We start from the raw sequence: 20,809 nt of genomic DNA on the forward strand, positions 1-20,809 counted from the left end.
CAAAGACCAGGGGAGGCAGGGGAAAGGGAAGCCACCAAAGAAATGAATGAACGGAGCGATGAAGCCTGGAAAAAGAAGGAGCCCTTCTCCATCCGCCAGCTGCAAATGGCTGCCACCGCCGGGGAGGGCCCCTCTGTCCCTTCCCCAGGCTTTCCCCGAGCGCCGCCGGTGCGGCCCGGGCTTCCTGGGGAGAAGAGGAGGAGGAGGAGGAGGAGGAGTGGCTGCCTCTGCCGCCAGAGCTCTCCTCCTCGGCGCCGTCGCCGCCTCCCCTCCCCTCCCTCCCCGGCGGGGGCTCCTCGCTACAGCTCCGCTCTCGGTCATGTGACCCTAACGTAACCGGACAGGAAAAGCCGCCGCCACCGCCGCCGCCTCCGTTGTTGGCGCTGCGGCTGCTGCTGCTGCTGGGCGCGCGGAGGCGACGGCGCCGAAGAGGAGGACGAAGGCGGCGGGTGCTCCCTCCCTCCCTCCCTCCCTCCGGGCGCGCGAGGCAGGTGAGCCACGAAGGGTCCCTTTCCCCTCAAAGAGAGAGCGAGAAAGCAGGAGGCGGGAAGGGGGCGGCCGGCGGCGAGGGAGAAGCGGCGTGGCGCCGAAAGGCGAGGGAGGAGGCGGACCAGGGCCACACGGCCTCCCCCTCCATTCTTCCCTTTCTTCCTTCACCGCTTCCTCCGTCCCCACCGTCGAGGCCTGAGGGGGGAAAGGACGGGAGGAGGCGTCCATGCTGGGCCTTGGCAGGACGGGAGAGCGGGGGAAGGGCCTTAGGGGCGGTGGAGGTTGAGGGAAAGCACTAGCTCCTCTTGGGGCCTGCCTGCCTGCCTGCCTCCCTCCTCCTCCGCAGCGGCCCTTGTTTCCTCTCACCAACGGCGGCCATGGAGGGGGAGGGGCTGGCGCTGAGGCAGCCGCGCGGAGCGGGAAAGGGAGGGGGAGGGAGGGAGGGAGGAGGGGAGGCTGGCTGTTGGTGGGCGGCTCCGTCTGCGTCTCCTCAGCAGCAGCCTGGCGACAACGGCGGAATCTCATCAGCCCGGCTCTCGCGCGCCTTCAGGCGCCTCCTCGCAGCTCGCGCACGCCTACGTCACGCGCACGCCCCGCCCCCTCCGCGCTTGGCCACTGGGCCTTTCTTTCTCTGTCCGTCTGCGCGCGGGCACGTGACCCCTGTCGAGGGGCGGGGCCGGGGGGGAGGGGGAGGGGGAGAAGGGAGAGAAAGAAAACAGATCGAGTTCAGAGAGACGGTGGTGGCGGCACCAGCCTGCAGCGGCAGCGAGAGCGATAGGCGGGCGAGGGAGCCAATCAGCGCCTTCCTCCCGCCCTCGCTCTCGCCAGCAGCCAATAGGAAACGCCGGAGGCTCTGGCCGGAGATGGAACGCTGAGTGGGCTCGTCGTCTTCTTGACCTCGTCGCAACCAGGCCTTATCTCTTCGGTTCCCATGCGCCGTTGGGCTGCATCCGCACTGCAGAGATAACCCGCTCCGACACCCGTTTTACCCGCCTGGCACAAATGCTGTGGAGTCTTGGGGGTTTATAGTCCGTTGTGGCACCGGAGCTTTCTGACAGAGCGAGCTAAATGCCTCACAAAACTACAGTTCCCAGAATGCCATCGCGTTCAGCCACTAGGCTGCATCCACACTGGAGAAATAACCCGGTTTGGCACCGCTTTACCTCTATTGTGGCTCAAGGCTATGGAGTTCTGGGAGCTGGAGTTTGTTGTGGGCCTGGAGCGGAGTTTGCAGAATAGTATGTAGGGAGGTCTTGCATCTTTGAGACTGAAGAGCATCTGAGGAATTGGACTTGAGTCTAGGAAAGCTCATGCTGCCAGCCTCCTTCTTTCCTTAGTCTGAAATGTATTTCCACAGGAGGCAGCCAGAGCAGCTAAATGGAATCATAGCCCTATAACAGTGCAGCGTGATCGTGCCTCTGGGGAAGCAGACTGAAGTCTGGGTCCAAAACACACGCTGCAGGAAGAACCCAGTTTGAGGCCGCTTTAACTCCCTTGCTCAGTGCTAGGGAATTCTGGGAACTGTAGTTTTGTTGAGATGTTTAGCCTTCTCTGTTAGAGAGGTCTAGTGCCACAATAAATTACAATTACTAGGACCTCCTAGCGATGAGCCAGGGCAGTTGAAGCAGCCTGGATTGTTTCTGCAATGTGTTTTGGACCTATGAAAGCTCAGGCTGCGCTCTTCTTTCAGTTAGTCTCAAAGGAGCTACAAGATCCCTTTGCACTCAGGATTCCCCAGATTCACACAGCTATGGCTTTGGTTTCTTTTTAACTGATGACCTTTTAACTCAAGCTTAAATACTGTAGTGTCTCTGGATCAGGCGTAGTGTGGCACTGGCTGTCCTGGCTAGGGCTAGTGTGAATGCGGTCCAACAGCATCTGGAACACCATAGTTAAAGTGCCCTACCATATGTTAAGCTCAGCCCACTGGCATGTTTCAGTCCTGATTCATTTTCTCATGTACTGCAAGTGCTCTTGTACAGTCCTGTGGAGTCACTGGGACAATGCACTAGCATTTTGATTTCATATAAGCAGAGCTGAGACAGTTCCTTTGATACTGGCACATAGGCATTTGGATAGCTTTTCTTCAGGAGTCCCATATTTATAATACAGATCCTGACTTTCTGGACTTCGTAACTGTTTTGAGCAAGACACAAATGTAAGTTCTCACTTGCTACAACTGTGGATTCAGTTGTCAGTTCCAACTATAATATACCCATTGGAGGAATGGGACTTGTTTAGTCAACTTTTGTGTAAGTTCCATTGATCCAGTGATGTACTCTAGCTGGGTCTGGCAATTGGACTGGGCTGTCCAGAACATATTCATATTAATAGCCTGCCTCAGAGTTTGGTGTACTTTACTTCACAGGAGGATTTTAAACAGAGGTTAGATGGCATCTCTTAGGAAAGCTTTGATGGTGTCTTTCTGCATGGCAAGGAGTTGGACTAAATAATCCTTGAGGATATCTTACAGTTCTGTGTCTTCTGGCCAACTGATAAGCTGTAGTGTGGCATTGGCTGTCCTGGCTAGGGCTGCTACATTTGCTATATTTAAGGGAATACGATTTCATCAATTTTGCTTGCTTTACAGATTTTGAAAGATGGATTTGGCCAACCATGGACTTATTCTGCTTCAGCAGCTCAATGCTCAGAGGGAATTTGGTTTCCTTTGTGACTGCACAGTTGCAATTGGTGATGTTTACTTTAAGGCACACAAGTCTGTCCTTGCTGCTTTTTCAAACTATTTCAAGATGCTGTTTGTTCATCAGAGCAGGTAATTATAAGTCTTCTCTAAAAAAAAAGAGAGAGATGCATTTAGTGGGGGTAAAGTAGGCTAGGAATTACAAAGTCTTATGAGCACTTACTGTGAATGGCATTGTCATTCTACTAATTTCAGTCTCAATTCACAAATCAGGCCAATTTGAATCTAAATCATAGGCACTTTATTGTAAAATGTGAAGCAGATTCATGGTGGATCAGGTTCAGAGAATGCAATACTGAAGATGGTTAGGTTAATTAGTTTTAAATTACAGTCAGCTCACATCTGATAAACTCATTTATAAATCCACTGTAGCAATACAGTGACTTGAGCCATGGTTTGTGCCAAGAGGGCAAGTGCTTCTCCCTTGTCCATCTGCACTCTTCTGTTCTGGCCTTTCCTCTCAGAAAAGTGAGATGGATGGTCTGTTACAATGTTCCTTTCTGAAGTTGAATTTAGTACAAATTGCGTGTTATGCATTAAAATTATTACTGTTTTTCCAAAGCAGTAGTAGTGTTTAATCAAATTTTACATGCCAACACAATATTCATAGTGCTTATACTATTTTTCTAGTAAAATCCTATATGTAATGGCTTAGTGGGCCTTACTCCAAAGTAAATGTATATAGGCTTGCAGTCTTATAAACTTAAATTGTTGTTTTGCCCAGATATTTAATCTTGTCCTTAATCATTTAAAATTTCTTCTAATTTCTTCTAGTGAATGTGTCCGTTTGAAGGCAACTGACATACAGCCAGATATTTTCAGCTATCTCTTGCATTTGATGTACACTGGGAAGATGGCACCTCAGCTCATCGATCCAGTTCGCTTAGAGCAAGGAATAAAGTTTCTACATGCCTACCCACTGATCCAAGAGGCTAGCCTTGCCAGCCAAGGGAACTTTGCACATGCAGAACAAGTTTTCCCTTTGGCATCTTCATTATATGGGATTCAGATTGCAGATCACCAGGTGAGAAATCCCACAAAGGCAGCCACAGCAGCTGACAAACCTGTTCGAGAACCAAGGCCACAGCCATCGAGAGTAAGCCAAGAAAATGTGCATGAAGCCTCCCAGTTGTCTCAGTTACCACCACCAGCACTGCCTCAAGTGCCCCAGACAAATATGGCCACTTCTGATCCACTGCAGTCCTCTCTCTCTCCAGAACTGGTTTCAGCTGCTTCTCATCCTTCTCCTCCTGGAGATGATAACAACATGGAGGCATCTTCCTCAGATGATCAACCTGCTTCACTCACAATAGCCCATGTCAAGCCAAGCATTATGAAAAAGAATGGAAGCTTCCCCAAGTACTATGCTTGTCACCTCTGTGGTCGACGATTCAATTTGCGAAGTAGTTTGCGTGAGCACCTCCAGATTCACACTGGAGTGCCATTCACATCCAACCAGCATGGCGAAAGTAGCGTTCCATTGTCTCTTTGTAATAATGCTGCTGACAAAGATGCCATGGATGTGCCTGAAGCTGGAATGATTAGTGATAGCGAGCTGCAGCAGATCTCAGATTCACCAATTATTGATGGACAGCAACAAGCAGAAACACCACCACCTTCTGATATTGCTGACATAGACAACTTGGAGCAAGCAGATCAAGAAAGGGAAGTTAAAAGGCGAAAATATGAATGTACCATTTGTGGGCGTAAATTCATTCAGAAAAGCCACTGGAGAGAACACATGTATATACATACTGGCAAGCCTTTCAAGTGCAGCACCTGCGACAAAAGTTTTTGCCGAGCTAACCAAGCTGCTAGGCATGTATGTTTAAACCAAAGCATGGACACATACACAATGGTAGACAAGCAGACTCTAGAGCTTTGTACTTTTGAGGAGGGCAACCAGATGGACAACATGTTGGTACAGACTAATAAACCATATAAATGCAACTTATGTGACAAAACGTTTTCCACACCTAATGAAGTTGTCAAACATTCATGCCAAAGTCAGAACTCTGTCTTTACTCTAGACGAGGATAGATCTATTCTGCTAGGTGGAGGGGATGCAGAAACCACAGAAAGTGACCACTCTGTCTTAGACTCTATCAAAAAAGAACAGGAAGCAGTGTTGTTAGACTGACTCTGATACTGATGCCATTTTTTTAAAAAACCTAAAAACTTTTGTTTTATTATTTTCTTTTTTCTTTTTTTTACTAAACCTATCCTCCTCTCCTTCCCCCAATCATAACTACACTGACATGAAGGGAAGTCTGGCTCTTGTCCTTTTTCTCCCCAGTAAAAACATAAAATTAATAAAGATTATTGTATGAAATCATAATAATTGATTTTAATACAGAAGAAAATGTATAATGGGAACCCAGCTAACTAAGCTAGAATGCTAACAATGCATTTGTATAAGATTAAGAAAGTTTTTAGACTGGTTAAATATAGAAACACAGTGAGATATATGGTAAAAAAAGAAAACAAAACAGCTTTATTGAAGTACAATTATTTTCTTTTATTACAAATTTTAGAAGAAAACTAGTTGGGGATACAGAATTCTAATAATGATATATACATTATATATATATACACACACACATATATATGACGTGTATTTGTCATTTTTACAAGAACTTGAAAATTCCCTTAATGAACCAAGGATATTTTTAATGCACAAGATTTTTGTCAAATGCTTGTTTCCAGGTAACGTCATTGACATGTCCATTCAGAAGTGTATTACCAAAGCTATGACCCCCCAAGCACGCTAACTTGTTAGTAAGTCCAACTGACAGCAGTAGGACTTAAACTTCCAAGTAAATGTGTTTGGATCAGCTTTGACTAAAATATCAGTAATAATGTGATGGCAATCTTTTTATATGTATAAAAATGTGTTTGCGTGTATGTACTTCAGGTAAATGCAGGTAAATGTATGCATGCACCCTTCCCAACCAAGCTGGCCACCCGTTCTTAATAAATGAACACTTGCAAATTGATTCTTCTAACAGTAATATGTAAATTGACTCTGGGTGCATGCATTTTCTTTTCCTGCTGCTGGTGGTGGTGGTGAAAAGTACTGTCACTTAAAACATTGGAGGAAATCAAATTTCAGAAGAATTGTACATAGCAAGTGAATGAAACAGATTTGAGTCTTTCTGGAGTCACAGAAAACAAAGAAAACTTGAGATTTTTAAAGAAGCAAAACAATAATCTGGGTTTACCTGATTAATATATAGGAATTAAGGGAAAGAGAATCTGGTCTGAATATTTAACTACTGATATCCTTTTGTAACATAACAGAAAGGAAAATGTATCATGGTTGGTTTTCATGTAACTGCAACAGAGTGGGAAGCTGTATGTCTTTTGTGCTCCATTAATTTATGTGCCAGTTAGGCAACATATGCAAAGGGCACATATGGGACAGAGCAAATTTTAAATCAAGTTGCTGATTTTTATCTTTTTTTAAAATATATAATATCAGAATATTCTCCAGTAGTATTTTTTTAAAAACGAAGGTAACTTGATTGATTTGTACTGGTGGGAAAGTTTCAGTAAGTGGATCAATCCCACCAGAAATGCAGGCAGTGTTTTGATTGGGGAGAGAGAGGCAGATACAGCTCTGCTTTTGTATAGATGTTTTATTTTAGTATCATCTTATTTTGTGTCTAGTTATGTTCTCCAGTTTGTAAGTTTTTATACATTATTTCACAGAATAAAAAAAATGGTATAAAATGAACTGTGATCTCTGTGGAGTCAAGGGTGATTGAAGGTGGGCTACGTATGTACCACTGGGCATGTGCTACAGATATTACATTTAGACTCAGGGCTGTCATCATGCATCAAGAAGCCTCTTGAGCTGGTATTGGCAACTGGTTCTGGGCTATAGCAGCAGATGCAGCCATTGATATTGGAAGAATGGATGCTCTGTGCAGCTCAGTGATAGTGTGCAAGGATATTTATAATACAAAACTGCCATAGGCCTTCCTGGGCAGATCGTCTGTATGAAGAAGTACTACTGTAATAAACGGGCACTTAAAATGTAGCTATTATGGGATATCAACTATATAAGGGAGTAAGATGGATTCAGTAATATTTTGTGAACTAAAGTCTAAAGCACACTGTAGAAATAATCCACTTTGAGACCACTTTAATTTCCCTGTCTGAGTGCTAGAGAATCCTGGGAATTGTAATTTATTATGGTACTGTATCAGAGCTCTGACAGAGAAGGCTAAATGTCTCATAAAAATAGATCCCAGAATTCCCTAGCATTGATCTAGGGCAATTAAAGTGGTCTCAAACTGGATTATTTCTGCAGTGTGTTTTGGACCAAAGTTAAAAGGCCACAGTTAGTATGAATGATGGTATCTAAAACTATTTGTAATTGGCTCTTATACAAATCACAAAGCAGTTTACAATAACACCATAAAAATGGGTAGGCAAACAGCAGCCTATGGACTGCATACACTCCCTCCTGCATTCCACAAAAATATATATTTTGGGCAAAAAAAAAAAAAATCCTGTATGTTTCAATTTCCATTTCTGCAAACCTCCAGGAGCAGCAAATTTGGCATAAAATGAGGTGTATTCTATGTGCTTTGTTTGAATGCACTCCCTCTCAAAACCTTCAGTGGATTTCCATTTTTTAATGTATTTTGGGGGTCATACAGCCCATGGTGGGTCCTGAGGATATAAAATTGGCCCCCAAAATTTGCCCACACTTGCCATAAAAAGAAATTCATAAAAACACAATCAGGAAGTATATGAGATAGTTCAAATAGCTTTTGTCTGATAGAAAAAATGAGCTTAAAGGATACATTTTCAGTGAATGTGGCAGTGCCCATGCCTGCCATGCTGAAGAGATCTTTCAATAGGATGGGAGCCATCACTGCAAAGGCCCATTTGTGTCACTGTCAATGCAAAATCTGTAATTGTACTATGGTGATCATACAAGAAAACATCAGCCCACTCTGTTTTAAACAAAGATCCTGATTCAGAGAGCAGTATAGAAAAATGTGTACACCTGAGACTGAAATTGTTTGTTTCCCAATAACATCTGCTTCCACTCTTCATTTCCATCTCCTTGGACAGACAAAAATAAGAAGTGTAAAAGGTGTCTGCAGCAGATTTTGTTTTAGAATGCACAGAATTTGATGCATTTATATCGATGGAGGAGCAGAATAAAACCAAAAATACTTTTATTTAAACAGGCTTTCAGTGGTTAAGAACTTACTGAGGTGTGACCTCAGCAAACTCAAGTATGGCCTATGCACGCAGCAGTAACCAAGACAGCTGAGTAAAAATTAAAACTACTGGGATATATGTCACATTTTAAATGTTCTATTTTAATTCCTCATGTCATTAAAAAACTATCAGGGAACATAGTTCTAGGCCAGCCATGTCTTACAATCTACTTGTAGTAATGTATTCACACACAGACAGACACGCTCACCCCACAACCTAAACTGGCCTAACTAAATGGTGGAAGATACCACCTGGTTCAAATTTTTAAGAAGCCAGTGCTTTGTGCTCTGTTGTGGTTTTTAATGTGAAAACAAGGTATTTAAGAGCAAGTGCTGTACCTTAGGCCAGTATTTTCTTAAACCAGGGGTAGGCAACCCTTTTGAGCCGGGGGCCGGGTTGCTGTCCCTCAGACAACTGGGGGGCCGAAGACAAAAAATAAATAAATATTTTTTAAAAAATTCAAATAAATAAATAAACTGGGACAAATGTGGGACAAAATTTTCAAATGGAGAGCACTTTTTAAATAAAAAATGGAGGACACACGAAAAATTTGCTGATTTTTTAAAAAATGTTAAGATAAATGCATGTTTCTGAGGCTTCTATAGAAATTGCCCCACCATGCCCCTCGTGTGAGACGCCAAAGGCCCCAGCAGCAATCGGTGGCAAGACCGGGCTGGGGCCGTTCCCAAGGCCTTGCCGGGCCGCATCCGGCCCGCGGGCCGCAGGTTGCCTACCCCTGTCTTAAACTATTCCAGAGGAGCCAGCATGGTTTAATAGTCTGAGTGTAGAACTAGGACTCCTGAAGACCAAGACTGGCATCCCCACTCAGCCATGGAAACCCACTGGACATCCTTTAGCACAGTGGTTCCCAACCTGTGGGTTGGGACCCCTTTGGGGGTCGAATGACCCTTTCATGGGGGTCGCCTAAGGCCATTGGAAAACACCTATTTAATTACAGTTATGAAGTAGCAATGAAAATAATTTCATGGGTTTGGGTCACCACAACATGACGAACTGTATTAAAGAGTCGCGGCATTAGGAAGGTTGGGAACCACTGCTTTAGCAAGTCACACTTACTCAGCCCAAGAGAAAGGCAATGGCAAACCTGTTCTAAATAAAATTGTGCCAAGAAGACCCTGTGATATAGTCACCAGCCAGTCAACTTGAAGGCACATAACAACATGTTATTCTTAGTTTTTTGTGGGTTCTTCAGGCTATGTGGCCATGTTCTAGAAGAGTTTATTCCTGACATTTCACCAGCATCTGCATTTACTCCTGACGTTTCACCAGCATTCAGAGAAGATGCCAGCCACAGATGGTGGCGAAACGTCAAGAATAAACTCTCCTAAAACATGGCTACCTAGCTCGAAAAACACAAAAAAATATGGATGCCAGCCATGAAAGCCTTCGACTTCACAACATTTTATTCTATAAAAAGGAGCGGGGGGGGGGGGGGGAAATGGCGGCACCTTTAAGACTAACTGGCTTTCATTTTACCAAGAGCTTTCATGGATATACACTCTCTTCTTCAGATGCAATACAAAATGATATTAACTCCTAAAAATTTAGGGCAAGGGACATGATTTCAATAGGATTTTTCTGGATCCTGTTACATTCTACCTGCTCCCACAACTATACATATTTGCTTTATACTAGAGGCTTTAATATCATTCTGGACTGCATCTGAAGAAAAGCAGAGCATTTACCTGAGTGGTCATCTGTGAACTTACATATGTGGGATTCTTTGCACCAGTGCAGACCACCTCCAGAAACCTCTAGAGCTCAAGTCTCTTTGGGGGAGAGCCCACCTCCTTTGGACTGCATGCACTCAATACAGTTCCCAGTCCACCAGAGTAGCCAGCACCCAAAGAAACTGAGCATAGCAACAGAAGGGAGGCAGATGGGTTGTGTGAGTTCACAAATGACCACTTGAAGAACCACAGCAACAGGTAAGCAACCTGCTTTTCTTCGTCATGGTCTCAGTGACTGACATAAATGGGAGATTAGCAAGCTATAGACACCTGGATGGAGGTTGAGACTATGAACGCAATGACTGAGGTTGGGAAAAGCCAAAGGAAATAGAATCTATGGCCAAAACATCAAGTCTATAGTCTTGGAGTAGCTGAGGAGCTGAGCCCAAGTAGCTGCTTGGCAGATTAGTCTGTATGGGCACCCCAGCTGAGAATACAGAGGAAATGGAGACAGTCCTGGTTGAATGAAAATGGACAGAATTTCTAGTAGAGGCTAATGAAATGATAGCAGCAACCTACTTGGCAATGTGCAGTGAGGAAGTTTGACAATTTTGCTTATACATCCCATAGCAGACAAAGAGTCTAAGGGATTTTGTGAAGTATTTTGTCTGATCTATGTAGAAGGTGAGGGCATGGCTGATATCTGCCTTAATCTTTTCAGCATATTCTCAGGCAATGAACATGTTTATTGTAATTGTCAAGTAACAGACCATTTTTGTGCAGTGTTCAAATAGGAATGGCAATTCTGTAGACAAAACTTTGCAAGATATCACCATAGAAGGGAGTTGACTGGTACAAGAAAAGGCTGGAATGTCAACTTCTCAGTGTGAATTAGATAATGAAATTGAAAACTTTCCGATTTTACCATAAGTTTCAAACTTTCAGTTAAAATTGCACTAATCATTTTGTTTCCAGCGAGTGTAAGTCATAATATTGTGGACATTACAAAGTACAGTACTTAGCTTTGGATAGAGCATGGTAATAGTTTAAATTTTCTAGTATTTTCAGAGACTGTTCAAAATTATGGAACTTCTTCCACCCTGCAGCTACAGCAGGTTTTCCAAAAGCAAAGTTTGTGCATTTCCTAAAAGACAAGGCCTATCTGGCTATTGGAGCTCAGGATTAAATGTGACTAGGGAAAACATCATAAAAAATAGTTTAAGCATTGTTTGAAAAAGTAAGATCAAGCTTTTTATCATCTACTTAAGAGACAACGGCTGAAAGGAAGGGGGTGCTTGAACCAATGGCTTTCACTGATACGTGTCGATACATCCTGTTAACTTGCAGAATTCTTAAGTCTTGCAAAATATTTTCTTATCATTTCAGCTGCAAGTCTAGTGAGTAATGTCCATTATTTGACAACTCATGGAATGACATCAGACTATTCATACTGCAAAATGAGTGTTGACAGAGGGTATGATTGTAGTAATCTAAAGTTTCAGTTAAAAGCTTTGTTCTTTCTGGATTCACCCCATTTCATCCAGTCTACTTTATATTCATTCATTAGCCCTAAGAACTTTGCTTGCTAGGAATGTCTCATGCACATGCTGTTTGATAACTGTTCCCCAAAATGGCAGGACATTTTAACAAATGAGGAAACAATTCAGAGCAATGTCAAGTGCACACAGAGTATAAATGTGATGGGTACTCCTAGGGCAGTACTACAAAGTAGCACTGATCTTAAATTGTATTGTTTCAGTTGGTTCTGTTTCAAAGCATTTAAAATTTGTGGAAAACAAGATGCTGGACTAGTTAAATGGGATAAGTTGCACCACTATACAATTGATTGGCATCCTGTGTGCTAACCCAGCAAATTATTCTTGCCAATTGGTTTGCTTGTTTTTTGTTTTTTTATTTATATACCGCTATTCCAAAGATCATAGCGGTGAACAGCAAGTAAGCTAATTTGCCCCCAACAGTCTGGGTACTCATTTTAGCGACCTCGGAAGGATGCAAGCCTGAGTCGAGCTTGGGCCCTTTTGCTGGTCTTGAACTCGCAACCTTGTGGTTTTGAGTGAATGGCTGCAGTACAGGCATTTAACCACTGCGCCACCAGGGCTCCATGGTTTCATGTTTCACTGCCAGCAGGTACTGTGGTTAGATGTTTTTTCTACATCTATTAAGAACTGCTGAACACCCCCCTCCCAATAAGCCTTTCATATTGAGACTACAGCACAGAATCTCATAGTACCACCAACATAGAATCATAGAATCACAGAGTTGGAAGAGACCACAAGGGCCATCCAGTCCAACCCCCTGCCATGCAGGAACTCTCAATCAAAGCATCCCCAACAGATGGCCAACCAGCCTCTGTTTAAAAACATCTAAGGAAGGAGACTCCACTACACTCCGAGGGAGTGTGTTCCACTGTCGAACAGCCCTTACTGTCAGGAAGTTCCTCCTAATGTTGAGGTGGAATCTCTTTTCCTGGAGCTTGCACCCATTGCTCCAGGTCCTAGTCTCTGGAGCAGCAGAAAACAAGCTAGCTCCCTCCTCAATATGACATCCCTTCAAATATTGAAACAGGGTTATCATATCGTCATTTGTACTCCTTTCTGCAAAAACAGGACAAAAAGCAGTATGGGTTATGTACACATTTCAGTGTAGGCATGCAGTGCCTCAGTTCTGCATTTAGTCAGTGAGTAATAAGCAAGCTTTGCTCCATAGTGAAGGATCCCACCAGATACTATTGTTCTATTGTTTTCTTTCTCAAATCTTGAATGTTACTTTCAAGCAACAGTGATGTACTAAAGCTCTCCATTATTGAGCATTTGGTAGAATGAGGCCTTTGGACCCAAAGCATTACCCTGACACTGCTAGGTTATAGATGATTTCATGTCATTATATTCTTTCTTCCTAAAACGAACTGTCTTTTGCCAGCTATACTGTGTGAAAAAAATTATAAACAAAGATATAAAGATGTTATGAAGAAATAATTTTTCAACTGACCCTGAATGAATATACTTAGAAGAATATTCCCCTGGTTTCAAGCAATATATTTTGGAGGAACTATGGTCTGCAAAAATAAAGATGCATTAAAACCTTTCTTTAAAAAAATTACAGCCTGGCCTTAATCCAACAATCCTTTAATAAAGTTCCCGAGAGCTACCTTGGCTGCAGTTTAACAGTTATCAGAAGTCTCACAACTGTATGCATACTGGAAAATGTTTCTTTATCTGTTCTTGTGCAAGCCACACCCTGAAATTAATTCTCCCTTTCCCATTTGGTGTACTGACAATTTTGGGGATCAGCATGGGTACTGCTATTATATTTTGGGTGCATGCCTTTTCTGTAAGGAGAGATAAAAATCTAAACATAGGTTCTGTTAAAATGATTACACAGAGTATAAGAAACAATAAATATAAGGACACAAAGAGCATGAATTGTCTTTGTATTTTATTTAGTCCATGAAAATCTACTTTAAAAACAACATAGAAAATCAAAGTATCAGTTAATCCAATACAATGGATTAGAAGAAACTGCAAAAGCTTGGAGTTGTGGCACAAGCTAAAATTTGCAGCGTTGTCTGAGTATTCTGAGGCCAAAGCAATACACTGTAATAAAGCAGTATTTGTGTGTGGAGACATGCTCCTTGCACCAAGAGAAAATTCTTTTGGTGCCTTTGTTTTAGACAGGTCAGTTACAAGAAGAAATATTGGTTATATGATTTGTGTTTGCATTGCTTAGAAAGGCCTTAGATCAATATTTTTTTAAAAAACTGAAGCAAGAACTAAGCACTTGTTCTCCAATTTCTAGCCAATAATAATTTACATTGTGATTACTAGGTTGTATTTAAATGATGTTTAGATAACTTTACATATTTATTAACAGCCTTGGAGCTATAAAGATCAGAACCAGGATTAATCAGCCATGCCATTCTTTGTTTATCATTATTATTATTTAGCTTGTTGCAGCTATTGCAATATGGCTTTCTGCACACAGATTACAGTTCACATAAATATTGGTATGCCAGCAGTAAAACAAGGCTTTAAAACACATGTTTTGTGGCTGCCAAGTGCAAGATAAACCTTCTGCTGTAGTCCAATAGGCCACAAAAAGGAAGCTTACAATTCCCAAGTGGTGGGTCACACATATAGGCAGGTTCTATGGCTCTGACAGACTTGTTATAAAGCACACAATAACCCTATGGGAATCTGATAATGAATGGGTAGTAGGGCTGTCCTCTTGGCTTCTCTTATATAGTGACAACATGTAGGCATCCATAGCCAGGGCCAGGCAACATGGTGAAACCAAGAGATGGAATGTGCCAGTAGTGGTGGAACCAAGAGGCAAGGCTCTACTGCATATTATTAGGGTAATACCGGCCTCGTGACTAACATGTGAAGGGGGCTAATGAAAGTGAGTAATCTTAATATTTGGCAATCAGAACAAATTTTGCAGTTCACACTCAAAATGAGGAAGCTGCCTCTAGAAAGAAAACCCCCAAATAATTTTGGGACACACATCTTCCTAAAACTTTACACATTTTTACATTATAGACACACACATGAGATAATTCTAAATGATTCACAAACAAGTACTACCTGTGATTTATTTTCATTTTTTGGGCTGAAGCAGACTATTCTGAGTTTTAACCATCAATATTTCTTAAGAAGTTTCCAACTTGCACTAAATATACTGAACCTTCTCATGAATTCATTCATATTAAGAAGTCTGTATGATGATAGGACTAGTGTCTGGAAGGAGACACATGCTAATTCATGTACACTGACTACTTTTTAGGGAACAATATTTGTTGCATGTAGACTGAGCAACTCATTGGTCATAACAGAGAACTTGTGGACTACCATTCACTTGGAGTGAAAAGGTTACTAGTTTGATCTTTTTTTCCTCCCCTGTCAAATCTTACATTACCCCAAAACCTGATCCTATCAGTAAGTTAAGCTTTCCATACTAAAGTTGCACAAAACAGGTGGGGTAGGGAAGGTGAAGACTACTTTGGGGGAGCTTTGTAAAGAGATACTTAATCAGGCTGCCAGACTAGCAACTAAAATAATTGTTTTGTCTTTAAATCAGCCAATGAAGCCAGTGAGGTGGGAGGTAGTCGTTTGTCATTGCTGCTAAACAACAGTGGGAAGATAAATCCACTGCAGTGGCCATCAGGAAACAAAGATGGAAGCAATACCACGAGTTAGATGTGGGCCATGAAGGGCACTGTTTGGTCAATTAATCACTGACCTGACCTTTTTCTACCTCCAGCACCAATTTTTAATAGTTTCTCATAAAGCAAAGAGGACAATATCTTCTTCTTACTTTACAGTGGCTTCTGCCCCAATACACTGGCCTCACTGATCAATTTAAAAACAGACCAGTATTCCTGTATACCACTCTGACAATTCTAAAAAAGAAAGAAAAAAAAGGTTTCTATAACAACACCAAAATAATTTAATGGCCTTTTGTGTTGTGATTCCAGTAGACCTAAATCAGTGAAGAAATGGAAACAGTAGGGAAAGTTGTAAATGTGTACTAAGAAAATATTTTTTTCACTTTTCTTATTAAGCAGAAACATTTTTAAAATTTTCAACATACAGCATTATGCTGACATGAATTAATCTACTAGACTGTTCTGTTTTCCTGATGTTCAAAGAAACCCTGTTGCCATGCTGTTTAAGAGGGTTTTTAAAATAATGTTTCCACTTTCAGTGTTTACAAATCAGTTACTTCTTCACAGAGATGCACATTGTATGACACTAATAAAGCTGCATTTTATCATCACTGCATTTATTAATTTCAGATATTATGTAATATGAGTTGGAAGAAAATTTGAGGATAGACAAAATGTTAGCCAAATGTTATCCTAAACATCTGAATGTCCAAAGCAACCACTAGATGGTGCAATCATGTCACATGACATTTTTCTTTTTTTTACCTCATTGTGTAGGCCTTATAAGTAGATATTTATTTGGCTCATTTACTTCATTTTCAAATAAATTACTATACATGTAGGGCAAGGAAGCTGCTGGGCCATGCAACAGGCTCAGCTGAGTAGATGTAAGAGGCTACAAAGTGCAATATAACTTGACCTGCTAGACATGCTTTGTGTCTAGAAGATTAAATACTAAAAGCTTTGAACATTTTAAATTACTATTCAATTATTTAGCATTTCAAGGCTGCCCAGTTTTTATGCACAATCTATATTGACCTGTACTAGGAACTGTAATTTTATATTGAGAGTGACTTTGTTCAAGGCCCCCTACTTCTTCTTTTTATTTTTTAAAATTAAAAGCACAAAGCTAAGTATAAGCTAAGTCTTCAATTTTTAGAAATCCATTTACTAAATGTACCTAGGCATAATGAAACACTCTTTCCTAACAAGGGGATAAAAATACAGCGCAGATAATCTTTTGCTCATCAAACTTTTCTTTTTTTAGAACTTGTCTCATTTTATGGCATAGGTATGTTCCTTAAAGAGGAAAATATTAAACGTTTTAAAATGGAATCTTTTAATATTTTTCTTGATAGGTTAAAAGCAATTCACCATTTTGTCTAAAGTTATAATATGATAATTCCTTTAACTGAACTGGTGAATAGTCTGAAATGGTCACTTATTTGACTCTGAAAGACTTCTCCCATCCCCCTCAGGTGATTAAAAAAAAGACTTAGACTTGAAAGCCACAGTCAAATTCAGGCAGGCTGAAGAACACTGACTGGGTTGGATCCAGCTTCTTTTCATCTGACAGGAACATTCTCTGAGCTGAGTTCCACTTAGAATTTTATCAGTGGCAGGAGCAGTCAGACATTTTTGCAATTCCCCTTCCCTAAAATTTCCAAGTACCACCTCCTTTACCCTTTGGAACATATTTTGAGAGTTCACAGAAGACTACAGGAGGAGGGGAAACCTAACAAAGACACCCACCAGTACCCCTACCAGGATTCCTCAGCTGTTAGTGCAAGCCTGTGGAGAAAAAGAACCTTTTACATCTGTGGAAGACATATGATGGTTCCAACTCATTTAAATTCTTCTGCATAAGCACACTTAACTCAATCGACTCTACCCCAAATGTTTCAATCAAACATAAGAGAAGCAGTACCATGCTTCTAGAACATGGTGAGAAATGAGTAAATTGGTACCACTGCTCCAAAGATGACAATAGTTTTTATGGAAGCAAGGCCAAGAACAGCATTAAGCACTGGTTCTCACGTCTTTCCAATGGATCCAACAGGAAGCAACTGCAAGTGTATTAGGATCCATCTGAGGCTATTTATCACTTACAGTATTTCTCTATGGTTATAGGGCAAAAAAAGTGAGAAGATAATTTTCTTTCTTTCCACATTTAAATGAACATCAAATATTGCTTGAAGATATACATATAAATACACAAAGAAATACAATCCAGTTTTCGGAAGCAATAATAAGCGAGAGCTTAAAAGATACCAACTTCTTTTCCAGGTTATGTTATGGAAGCCATTTCATCAATATGTAACACTTCCTGCCTACCTATGCCCATCTCCTCTTACCACCAAACGAAAAAAAAACGGTGAAAAGGAAGCGAGGAGATGTTAAGGATCAAAAGTAAAAGGAGGTGGAACTCAAGCTCCTGATGGTGCTTCAGGATTGTCAGGTGGCTTTCTCAGAATGACACCAGAAAGCAGTAGTCTGTTCTCACTGTTCAAAATCATTGGTCTTCAGTCAGTTTAGCAAAATCCATCCTCTTCTGCTGCATTCTTTGGGAACTAGTCCCTTGAAACATAAGACAGAGCTTTCCATGGAACTGTGGAAAAAAGAAAAAATAATAATAAAAGCAAAAGCCTTGGACCCGAACCTCTTAGCCAAAGGAATGGTGACACCAGCATATCATAAAGATGTGCTGTAGTGCAAGTGCAACATGAGCCAAATCACAATGACCTCTCTTTATAAACATGACTTCACTATATAAAATTTATAGACCCTAACTGAAAACATGCACAGAAGCAACAGAGCTTCTCCTTAATATTAGTTTTTTGTAAATTAATAATAATAATAATAATAATAATAATAATAATCCTAACCCACAAGCCCTCCAATTTGCAAGTGTGTGGATTTTTATTTTAAAGTAAATAATATGAGCAGAGGTCCTCAATACTGATAGAAAAGGAGCAGGAGATTTTACCTGACTCATCCCCTTCAAAACAAAAAGCCTCTGTTGGCAGAAATGGGAGCTTTATATGCTAACAGCAGGCAGGAAGACCTGTTTAGACTGAGACAGAAAGAGGAAGCAAAAATTCAATGTCCCCCCCAACTTTAGCCACTGGGATCCTAATCCAGAATAAAGTCATCCCACACAAACACTTGCTCCTTTTTTAATTTTTTTGGGGAAAGCATGCAATTGCTAATTGTTTGTGTGGGGTCACATCTAGTTTGGCCTTATCAGGTGAATGCTTATGAAATAATAATAAATAATAAACAGATTATATGGGGAGAGGCGGTCCTTCAAGTACCCTGGGCCCAAGCCCAATGGTGGGAGGTTGTATATTGCAGGCTAGGAAAAAGCCTGAGGCAACATGTAATAGGGAAGCCATCTGGACCAGTGTCAGGGGTAGGTAACCTGTGCTACTACAGATACTGTTAGATAGTAGTTCCTACCATCCTTGACATCTGACAATAAAAGCAGTTATGATTAACACTGCAATTGCAAAACATTCGAAAGGCCACAAGTTGCTCACCTCTGATTTATGTACACCAGTGTCACCAAATTCTTACTCTGACTATTTTAAAAAGAATTTTTCTACCTCCCTGCCCTCAGCTGTATCTGCAGCCTTCAGGACACTCAGATTTCCCAGACCACTCTTCTTTTCTGGCCAAAAATAAAGAGGGGTTTCTCCTGAAAATAGGTTAATTATTACTCCCCAATACAATATTTAACATTTTGAAAAAATATATACATTTTTAAAAACCAAAAGCTGACTTTTAACTTTTGCCTACTTCCACATTTTTGTTTTTGTTTTTTGCAAGTCCTAGGGTCACCCCGATCTATGGTAGTATTTTTATTGTGGAAGGAAAAAACTCACACAGTTCTTTATGTTATGTAGTGCTGACTAAGTAAACAAATATAAATATTGAACAATGCTCTTCTTATATTGAATATGTTTTAAAATAGATAACAAATAATGCCTCTACCATATAAAGGTAGAGGCCATGCTTTGCCACCACCAAAACTTTTCCTCCTAGAGAAGTCAGCTAGGACAAGCTCAGAAAGGAAAGTCAGACACATTTTTATAGTAGTAAAAAAGTGTCCCAACCAGGAATTTGAAAAGACAATTGTAGCCAACTCGTTTTTAAAAACATTTGGCCCCCAACATCAAAATAATTTGGTTTCTGACGTATCTAGCCATAATTTCTAGTTCTTGAAAGTTCAGTGTCCAAATATATACTACACCATTATCCCACTGATGAAATGCCTCTGAAAAAAATTCATTATTTTAGATGTAAACTACTGCCAATAAAATACTCTAATGAAGCAACACTTACACAAAACCTCAGGATTCAGTGAGCTCTGATTTTAACTGTGGAATCTCATGGGATGTGAAGTCCTGATTGTTTACATCTTTCTCTGGTTGTATCTCCACAAATCCTGTTGATGGGCTGTGGTCTTCTTTTCTTTTCACAGGCATTTGTTGTTCTATTAATTGTTCCTGGATCTGCTCCACATCCACATCCTTGAGCTTTGGCTGATCTGCTTCAAGTGACTTTTTGGGTAGACTTCCCGAGACAGCACCTTCCAGTGTGACTCTCTGAGTCTCTGTAGGCACAACTGTATCCACTACAGTTTGAAGCTTTGGTTCACCATTTTCTTTCTGCAAACTTTCTTCTTTGATAATCTCTTTCTCAGCTTCACTCTTAGATCCAGAGACTTGCACTAGTTTTGTCAAAGCGTGTGATTGTTCATCTGTCTGTGGCGTGTGTTTTACTGCTTCAAGATCAGCAGCTGTCGTTTTGGTACCTGAACTTTTCCCATTTTCAGATTTTTCAGTAGTTAAAGGCATATCTTCTGTTGCTTTAAATGCTTCTTGTTTCTGTAAATCTTCCTGAATTTCAGATTTATCTGCATGTAATGGACATGGTTCAGTCTGCTGTGATGAGAATACTGGCTCTTCTGTTTTCTCCATTTTATCAACAGCATTCTGGATGATTTTCAGTACAATTTTGGTGCTCTGAGACTCTATTGTTACAGACTGAACAACATCTTTGTCAAATTCTATGTGAGTTAAAGATGGGCTTCTTGCTGGAGATGTCATTTGCTTTTCAGCTTCTTGATCAGTCTCTGACTTTTGAAGTTTCATTTCAGGGATGAGATCAGACCCACTTTTTGGGAGGGTATCATCTTTGGTGAAGCTTGCTGCTGGTAAAATTGGCTCTTCTGCTTCTATTTTGGTCTTCTCAGACACTGCTTTAGTATCAAGACCTGGGTGAACAAAGCTCACCTGCTGTACCATTTGGAATGCTGTCTCTTCTATCTCTTGTAGTAAAGATTGTGGGGTTTCAGCTGATGTTCCTGTAAGTGTAATTTTTTCTGTACTAACTTGCTCTTCAGCTTCTGTTGCTGTTACTGTTATAGAAGATTTATGAACTGCATAACTCTGCACTTCTGGAATGTCCCTGGTGACAACCTCCTGTTGCTCAGCAAAA

The 20,809-nt window shown here is 41.1% G+C and overlaps 2 protein-coding genes across 4 annotated transcripts in view; one reads left to right on the top strand and one right to left on the bottom strand.

The window, feature by feature from the left end:
• Positions 1-258: 258 nt before the first annotated feature.
• On the top strand, positions 259-7,352 carry ZBTB2 (zinc finger and BTB domain containing 2). Of its 3 annotated transcripts, none has more exons than XM_042475993.1 (3): positions 259-491; positions 3,080-3,262; positions 3,965-7,352. In XM_042475993.1, the coding sequence occupies exons 2-3, from the start codon at positions 3,090-3,092 to the stop codon at positions 5,328-5,330; spliced, it is 1,539 nt and encodes a 512-aa protein (XP_042331927.1). In that variant the 5' UTR covers positions 259-491; positions 3,080-3,089; the 3' UTR covers positions 5,331-7,352. The 3 variants fall into 3 exon arrangements, with proteins under 3 accessions (XP_042331927.1, XP_042331919.1, XP_042331911.1); XM_042475985.1 differs by lacking the exon at positions 259-491 and adding an exon at positions 2,090-2,647; XM_042475977.1 differs by lacking the exon at positions 259-491 and having other exon boundaries at positions 2,659-3,262.
• A 6,209-nt stretch (positions 7,353-13,561) lies between these two features.
• The window catches only part of AKAP12 (A-kinase anchoring protein 12), a 104,775-nt gene continuing 97,527 nt past the window's right edge, over positions 13,562-20,809 (bottom strand). Inside the window, 2 exon segments of the mRNA XM_042474987.1 lie at positions 13,562-17,915; positions 19,652-20,808. Coding sequence (XP_042330921.1) covers positions 19,660-20,808 — 1,149 coding nt within the window. The 3' untranslated portion in view covers positions 13,562-17,915; positions 19,652-19,659.

This window comes from Sceloporus undulatus, chromosome 1, assembly GCF_019175285.1.
Source record: "Sceloporus undulatus isolate JIND9_A2432 ecotype Alabama chromosome 1, SceUnd_v1.1, whole genome shotgun sequence".
Lineage (NCBI taxonomy): Eukaryota > Metazoa > Chordata > Lepidosauria > Squamata > Phrynosomatidae > Sceloporus > Sceloporus undulatus.

What these genes read in the sequence shown, in the direction of transcription:
- ZBTB2 (XM_042475993.1), top strand. Translation starts at nt 3,090, where the DNA reads ATGGATTTGGCCAACCATGGACTTATTCTGCTTCAGCAGCTCAATGCT. An exon ending in CTGTTTGTTCATCAGAGCAG is followed by an intron (nt 3,263 to 3,964) that starts GTAATTATAAGT and finishes AATTTCTTCTAG; the next exon opens with TGAATGTGTCCGTTTGAAGG.